At 42.5% G+C, this 7,993-nt stretch overlaps 1 protein-coding gene across 2 annotated transcripts; it reads right to left on the bottom strand.

Moving 5' to 3' along the window:
* Positions 1-107: 107 nt before the first annotated feature.
* Positions 108-7,993, bottom strand: LOC143106037 (rab5 GDP/GTP exchange factor-like). Of its 2 annotated transcripts, none has more exons than XM_076270210.1 (10): positions 7,703-7,993; positions 6,955-7,107; positions 4,815-4,998; positions 4,480-4,610; positions 3,869-4,020; positions 3,172-3,241; positions 2,818-2,953; positions 2,126-2,217; positions 1,636-1,892; positions 108-1,353 (listed from the first exon to the last, which is right to left on the bottom strand). In XM_076270210.1, the coding sequence occupies exons 3-10, from the start codon at positions 4,973-4,975 to the stop codon at positions 901-903; spliced, it is 1,452 nt and encodes a 483-aa protein (XP_076126325.1). In that variant the 5' UTR covers positions 4,976-4,998; positions 6,955-7,107; positions 7,703-7,993; the 3' UTR covers positions 108-900. The 2 variants fall into 2 exon arrangements, with proteins under 2 accessions (XP_076126325.1, XP_076126324.1); XM_076270209.1 differs by lacking the exon at positions 6,955-7,107 and having other exon boundaries at positions 7,703-7,808; positions 7,905-7,957.

A 7,993-nucleotide genomic window follows, 5' to 3' on the forward strand; every position in this document is an offset into this window, starting at 1 on the left:
TGTGTTATTTTAAGGATTTATCAATTTTACAGATTTTCGATAACAGCAAATACGCACACATTGAAACAAACATATTTTGGTGTGATCTGAAATACCACACACACAAAAAGATTTGACAATTTCATTTTATTCACTTATAACGTTATTCACATTCACATTTCCGACCCCATGTGTTGATCTTCCATTCCTTGATTTCAAATATGTAAACCTGTAAAAACTAATATGTTAAGTTAGTGCCTTTACAAGAAGGGAACCTACCAGGGTAAGGCAATGCCAATCACCAGCAAATCAACATGTAAACCTTTGCTTAAATACTTTAAATAGTCTCCCTAAAAATAATGTTTTGGTTTACATATTATACAGAACAATGGCCTATCAAGGTTATTTATAAACAATAGGAATTCAAAATTAAATTCAAAATTATTGTAAGGCATACATCTTGGGATAATAGCTTCCACCGCAGCATAGACCAGGAATGTCAACAGGTGAAGTGAAGTTTTTTTTTAAACAGACTTAAAGTGCGAGAAAGCTCAGTCATCCTTCTCATCGTGTGCGTAGTAGTGGGAAAATGTGTCTACAAGAAATTATCTCCACTGACTGACTGAAAAATAACCATAATTTGGAGAACGTAAACAGTATGGTCTGATGCACAATGGCACAGGCTGAAAAACAAAGGCTACAACTTATACCTGACTGAAGAGAGTGGTTTCTGTTTGTCTCTGAGTGTACCGTCACTTCATAATTATCTGTCTGTAAAGTATCTCAAGACACCTGTTCTGGACCATCCTACAGGGAAAAAAAAAAGTCAAACCTCTGTCTCAGGCCATATCCATCTTTCCTGTCCTTACTAGGGTTGAGAGATTTCACCCCTTTCTCTAAACACACCCCCTACTTCTCATTTCAACAGTCAGTCTCCTTTCTGCATGCGTCATCTGGCCCCTCCTCCTGAAATACCAGCACCTCTCGATAGCCTGGGATGTCCTTCTCCTCGGCGTCATCGTCAGCGCGCACTTCGGTGGCCGTGAGGTCGTCCCGCTGCGCCGTGCAGACCCGGTCCAGCTGCAGGTGGACGTCCCGCACCCAGCGCTGCAGCTGCTCCTGAAGGGAGAGCGCCCCCTGCTGTATGCGCTCCTGCCGGCCCTTTAGCTCCTCCAGCCGGGCCCGGACCTCCTGCCCCCGTTGCTGGGCCCCGCTGTTGTCTCCTGCCGGCTGGGGGGCCTCTCTGCAGACGGCTGGTATGGCAGCGTAGTTGCGGCCGTGTTGTTGGCGACCCTGCATAAAGTGCTGGAATTCCTCTGGGCTCAGGTTCAATGCCGCTGCATCCAGCTTCTCTATGAAGGCCACTGAGCACGACTGAAACAGAGGAGAGGCAAGTGAATGTGTGAGTATGCTGCCAAGGGTTTGTTTAAGTGCTTGGTGAACTTTGGCATTGTAGTTGCAATTTTGGAAAGCAATTGCTAAAAGCATTTCCCAAAATGTGCATAGGCTACAGCCCCATATATTCCAGGAATAGTCATTCAACAACATTAACACTGTAGACTGAGAAACTGGGATACACTTTCAGGAAAAAGTACATTTGTCTGTGATTCCAAACTTTTGAACAATAGTGTATACATCGGCATGTGACGCCCTCACCAGATTGGTGAAGTAGTAGCCTGTCTCGCCACTCCTGATGCTGTGAGGCAGGCCGAAGCGGATGATGTACTGCATGTTGGAGTGCAGCCGCGGCGGGTTGGCACTCAGCACTACATAGATCAAGGCCGACAGGAAGTCGTCTGCGCACGCTGGCTTGCTGCTGGACGAGGCCAGCACCTGGAAGACATTCTGGGAGCATCTGGAGACACAGGTGAGCTTGTCCTGAGGCGCACGCTTGGCATCCATTTCAATGATGGCTACAGACATACACCACAGACAAACATATAAGTCCTGAGTATTAATTAATTCTGGTTGCAGGAAAACCACGCACAATGCAGATGTAGTACATCCAACTACAACCCATCAATACAGATAAAAATATAGTATTTCATTCAATCAATCACTAAAACAGTCAATAAATGAACAGGGTGCTGACTGATGAGGACTTATCAGGAATGATCGAGGTGAGGCTCTAACCAGAACTACACACCTGTAATGGCATGCAGGTAAGGGTCACTGACATCAGGGCCTTCATCAGGGAATGGGACGCGCAGCATCTGAGGGGTTACCCAATTCAGCGACCTGTCAGGATCAGAGTTTGTATACGGGTTGGACATAGCTTTAGCCTGGGAACACCCAGACCTTCCCAATTGTACAATTGGGAGTGTGTCTGGAAAGGGTTAATTTACTTACAACTTTCAGCAGGGGCGTAACTAGCAGTGAAATTAAACTTAAATTGGTACATTCAATTCTTACCAAATTGTTTCAAAAGTGTAGCAAACATGTAAACAAATGTTTTAAATGCAGTTGTTTACTCAATTCCAAAGAAATACAGATCCATGCCGGATAAGCAATTGTATTTGCGTGACCATGTTTTAGGGACATTGGAAATGGGCTCCAATGGCCTCTTGGCCAGACAGACCTGCAGAGCAAATCCCAAATTTGCCAAAAGTTCATATAGGTTTTCCCAAACTAACACTGGTTGGTAAAGATAGGGTATTCAAAGCTAAACAAGTTGACGCTAATTCAACATTAAAGAGCTATGGAACCTACACAACAAGGATGTCCCTGGGACATATCAGGGAACATAACAATATGAGCATAAACAAGTGTGGGAATGCACATGTGTTTATGAGGACTTGGCTGTGCATAATATGACTGTGTGATTACAAAGGAGCTTACTTTATCCTTCTCTGTAGTGCCAGGTCTCTCTGCTCATCATCACTGCTGTCATGGCAGAAGACCCACTTATGTAGTCGTGTCATGATCAGCTTCTCCATGTGCTCCATCACATGAGCTATCTGTGCTTCAGACAGACCTGTCAGACACACACACACTTTGATACATCTGTGTTCTGCAAAACCTAACATGCACAGACAAAACAATCAAGATATTAATAACCTCCTCCCTAATAGTTATCAGAAAAAACATAAGAGATAATGTAAACACCATGTATTTATCTTCTGGAAATCTCACACAGACTATTCTCCAGGAGTAGATGCACTCATACAATTTACTGAGAGTAATGACACCCACTGCTGAAGTGAAGAGTGATGTTCTGATAAAACTCCTGAACCAGGTCTGACTGTTTCTCCACGTGCAAGTCCTGCACAACAACAAACAGAGTATTACTTGAGAAAGAAGTATATAGCCAAGTACTGATACTGTTATCATGCGAATGAGACTGCGAATTTTCATTCATTTCATTTCATTTTCATAGCCTTGGCAGGGCTATGCCCAGGGAGGATTTTGAGATTCCCAATATCAACCTTAATCTAATGTTATCAATTTTAAATTAAAATAGCCTAGATTTTATTCAGTTGCCAAGCAGCCCGTCACCACTTTTTCCACTTAGATTATAAGCTGTTAAGGTTTTTAGGTCATTTTTAAGTCAGTGGTCAGGAAATATAGCACTCAACAAACAATTTTAATAATTTTCTGATGACGTGCAAACACCAGTTTAACCTAATTCTACTAATGTGTTGCATTTTACTTCAAAAATGTGCACTCTGTGCTCATAGGGATAAGTTTTTTAATGGATTGACATCGGAAGTGGGGTAAGTTTTCTAACTAGTTGCCATGGTGACTTGTCATTTCTGAGCTCCATTGATGATGGCTTTTCAAAGTCATAGGGCACATGCTGAAATCGGAGTGAACTCTGTGTAGATTGAAAGAGTTTGTTAAACCTCCTTTCTTGAATACCCCCCAGATCAATGAAGAATGGCGGTCTTACATGGTAGGCCTCCATAGTGTTGAGGAAGGCAGAGCATCTGGACTGTAGACGCTGGGAAGAGGGGCTCCGCAGCAGCTTCAGGAAGCTGGTGAAATCTCCAGGCTCCAGAGTCTCAAAGCCCTGCAGCGCCTCCAGCTGGCCCTCTGACCCCTCTGCAGGTCAAAAGGTCAAATGTCAACCATCTGACTGTTGTGGGATAAATTATTTAAGTATGTGTATAATCTTTGTAAGACCCTAATTTATATGTTTAAGAAATATGGTATGAGTGATGGTGGGGTTGGTAAGGGACATATCCACTGCTGTGTTTTAGCCGTCAGCACTAGGCCAGAGGCCAGTGAGTTGTCATATATTGTTACTCTTCCACATGCTGTGTGAACACTTACAGATTATAATGGGCCAATCCCAACGTCCGGACTCACAGAAATTGGTAAGGGCTTAGGGCTGTCCCAATGTCGAATTTCAAAGGGTGTGAGCGTTTGAGTACACACTTACCGAGTTTTCTACATTTCCTCCTTTATGACCACAGGAGATCCTGTCTTGTGTTTCTTATTGAGGTTGTTTACAGCAAAATGCCAAGTGTAGAGAACATCAGAAAAGGAGTGCGAGATCACCTGGGCGTTTGGGAGGAGACGGAGTCCCCCAGAAGAGCCTCTTCATGGTGCTGGTCCGTCGGCTGGCCTCTGCACTTTTCTTATCCTCAAACTTGGAGAATGTGATAGGAGAGCCTGAAATGCTTTGGGAGCTGACACACACACACAGTATTATGGTGATCAACTTAGTTTGTTTCTGTACACATGCATAAATTAGTCATGTGAAGGCAGGAAAACTTTGTCAATCATCTATTAGTGAAAACTAAGTTGATTACCATAATACTGTGTGTATGTGTGTGTGTTTGTTGAAAAGTCGAGACACAGCCGCTTGTATCCTGCTTGGTTCCCTCTCTTACCCATGATCCCGTCTTCCGTCCACTTCAGGTTTGCGGGTCTTCTCCCGCCAGCACTTAGAGCAGTAGCCCTGCCAGGCAGAGTTGCCGTAGAAACCGCAGCCATCCTTGCAGAGAAGCTCGGCCTGCGTGACCCGGATCCCACGCTGCTGCTCCTCCCACATGCTGAGGTCACACCTGCTCCAAGCTGCCCAACAAAAATATACACCTAAAGTGAAGTCAATCATCTCACCACTACCACTGCCAACCCACCCTGCACCCCCACCCTAGATTTCTACATTGTACATATGACACTATCAATTAACCGCAAAAAGTTATTATTTTATGAATAACTCACATGAACTTAATCATGGAACAAAGGTAAGGCCAATTTCTCAATCTTTTCTTGGTCTCAGGCAAATATTGTCTTATTCCAGGAAGTCATTTTCCAGGATGATGATGTATCTTGCCATAGAGCAAAGAATGTTTGTTCAGGAAAGACATATCAAGTCGAGCAAACAGTCTGGATCTCAATCCCATTGAAAATGTATGGTGCCAACTGAAAAGGCACCATCCTGCATAGTCTGAGAGAATTAGCCTAGAAAAGGGTCAAAGGTGGGGCATCCATGGCCTACTGGTTAGCGCTTCGGACTTGTAACCGGAGGGTTGCCGGTTCGAACCCCAACCAGTAGGAGTGGCTGAAGTGCCCTTGAGCAAGGCACCTAACTAACCCCTCACTGCTCCCCGAGCGCCGCTGCGCCGGGATTAGTGTGTGTGTGCTTCACCTCACTGTGTGTTCACGGTGTGCTGAGTGTGTTTCACTAATTCACGGATTGGGATAAATGCAGAGACCTGCAATACTAAAATAAGATGTGGAGGTTGAAACAACTGTTTTTATACAGAAAATAAAGTTTGTTTTGCTTTAATAAATGTCTTAATCTTTTTTAATGTCAATTCAGATAGTTGATTCTATGCTTCAGCCAGCTATAGCCTCATGACCTTTAACCTCTACATGTGACCCCATGATCTTTAATGCCTTATCAGTTAATTTAGGCTTAATTAACTGTATTGGGTTTAATGAGGATCCTTCAATCTGCTTGAGAGGTATAAAACAAACATTGCATGTCAAGTATGACCTTATGTGACCTTGACCTTTGACCCCAAGACATTAAACACCTACTAATTTCATCAAGAACTTATGGTGATAAGTACACCAAGTTTGGTAAAGATCCTTTTACCAGTATGGGAGATATCCGCTAATATCCATGTGATAATATACGATTTTGGCCCAATAATCATTATACCATGGTCCATTCAAAGCTGTATATCTTTTTTCTAGTACAAATCTGTGCTGTAGGCACCTGCAATTCTTAATCTACATGAAATTACGGTTCGATTGATACCAAATATCCTTTCGCTCCATTTACTTCCACCTTCAACCCTAATTCGCTCAGACTAGCAAAGCTGATCCGTCAACTGCTCTTTGACAAAGTTGAAATCTGATTGATGAAGAATACTACTATGCTTCAGAGAATTCAAACAATAATGAAAGCCAGAAGAGGTACAACAAAGTAGGCTACTTATGATGTTTTAGGTTTGTGATTCAATATTTTTTTCCCTCAGGATTGAGTGATTTCATATTTTTTGGAGCTGTTTCACAAAGCAGAATGTTAATCTGTTATACTGTTATATTTTTGAGGCACATCTGTGATTTGTCTTTTTTCTAAAAAATAAAACAGCTGAATGAACATCCTCCAAGAGTGGTGATTCCATATTTTTTGTCAGGGGTTGTACTACCTGCATGGTTCAAATGAAACCAGGGGCACAAAGCAAAAAATATGTATTTGATGACATATTGTGCTACTGCAAGGACAGTCAAGATAACGTCTTAAACATTCAGTGAGTCTGTAGAATATGCACCAGATCACAGAATCTTGAAATGCATACAAGAAAATCGTTCACCATACTACTAAAACCTTCCCACTTCAGTCTGACCATCAATAATAACATGGCAAGGACTCAGTAGGCACTAGTCACGTAGAAGTCAGACAGCAAGTAAACCATTAGTCCATAACACCCAGACTTCGCCCGACTTTTCGCAAGAATTAGGTTGTGAGTTCACTGGCACAACAGAGTCTGATCCAAGCTCGTGTAGGGTACTCACGTGGCGCCCCCAGTTGAAAATCCGCTCAATATGACAACTCGTGACCGCTTTCGACTGAAGTAGCTTGAGGCTTTCCTCCAGAAATAATGTCAAGTAAGAAGTCCTCAGTAGTCACTTGATATTATCGGGACACAAACTTGTCCTAAACCCAATCTATGGGAATTAATGGCAAACAATATTACAAGTCTAAATTCCATCCAATGCCATTTAAGTGCAGCTAACTGTTCTGATTGTTTAACGCTAAAATGAACCTGCTAGTGAACGTAGGCCAACGTTACTTTACGTTTAGAATGTGACAACTGAGAGCGCAAACATAACGTTGACGTTAATATAAATATAACTTAGGCTAGGGCTTCTTGAAGCAAGAGAGATAACTGGCTGTTTTGTCAACATAGCTTTAACGTTACGTTTAAGTTTACGTTATCGTTGCTTTCAAGTCGAATGAACACAAACTGGACTGCTACGTTAACTTAGTCTACATTTTTTTGATGTTAACCTTCTACCAGAGAATGTCTAGAATGTTAACTTAGACAGCGATGCTAGCGATGTTTGTCTAACTAGTGCTAGTAAATTGTCCTGTCATTCAACAAGTCGTTGTTTGTTGTTGGCTACGTTAACGTTACGAGTCGTAAAAGAAATTACATGAAAAGAGTAGACAATTACTTATAAAAAAACTACTTGGCTAACGTTAGCATTTTGGAAATAATAGCGATAACTTTGTATTTAGACAAACATAGTGTAATCTTACCGCATGAATTTCCAACCACCGCTCAACATACACCGACGTCTAGTTTTAACCCGGAACAGCAACGTCAGCGCAAAAGTCCAAGTAAAAAGTCAGCGACCTGGGTTTTCTTGAGAGGGAGAGCGAGAATCAGATGGTGAAATGACGAACACTTATCCGGACTGGTTTAGGTAACGTTATCGAAGTAAAACAAACTGTAATCAACCCTTTAGATTCCCTCAAGAGGTACGTGCACCAGACACTCAAACAGCGTTCAAAAGTGTACGGCTCCGCTCTTCATGAGTGCGTGGTGCA

The sequence above is a fragment of the Alosa pseudoharengus genome, unplaced genomic scaffold, assembly GCF_046254945.1.
Source record: "Alosa pseudoharengus isolate Yale_2024_CS ecotype anadromous, Long Island Sound unplaced genomic scaffold, YU_APseudo_1.1 YU_APseudo_1.1_scf_6, whole genome shotgun sequence".
Lineage (NCBI taxonomy): Eukaryota > Metazoa > Chordata > Actinopteri > Clupeiformes > Clupeidae > Alosa > Alosa pseudoharengus.

Excerpts from the sequence above, each read along its gene's own strand:
- LOC143106037 (XM_076270210.1), bottom strand. The coding sequence starts at position 4,975 with ATGTGGGAGGAGCAGCAGCGTGGGATCCGGGTCACGCAGGCCGAGCTT. Across the intron at positions 4,021-4,479 it reads GTCTCCTCCCAAACGCCCAG|AGGGGTCAGAGGGCCAGCTG; the intron begins GTGATCTCGCAC and ends TTTGACCTGCAG. Across the intron at positions 3,242-3,868 it reads ACACTATGGAGGCCTACCAT|GACTTGCACGTGGAGAAACA; the intron begins GTAAGACCGCCA and ends GTTGTTGTGCAG.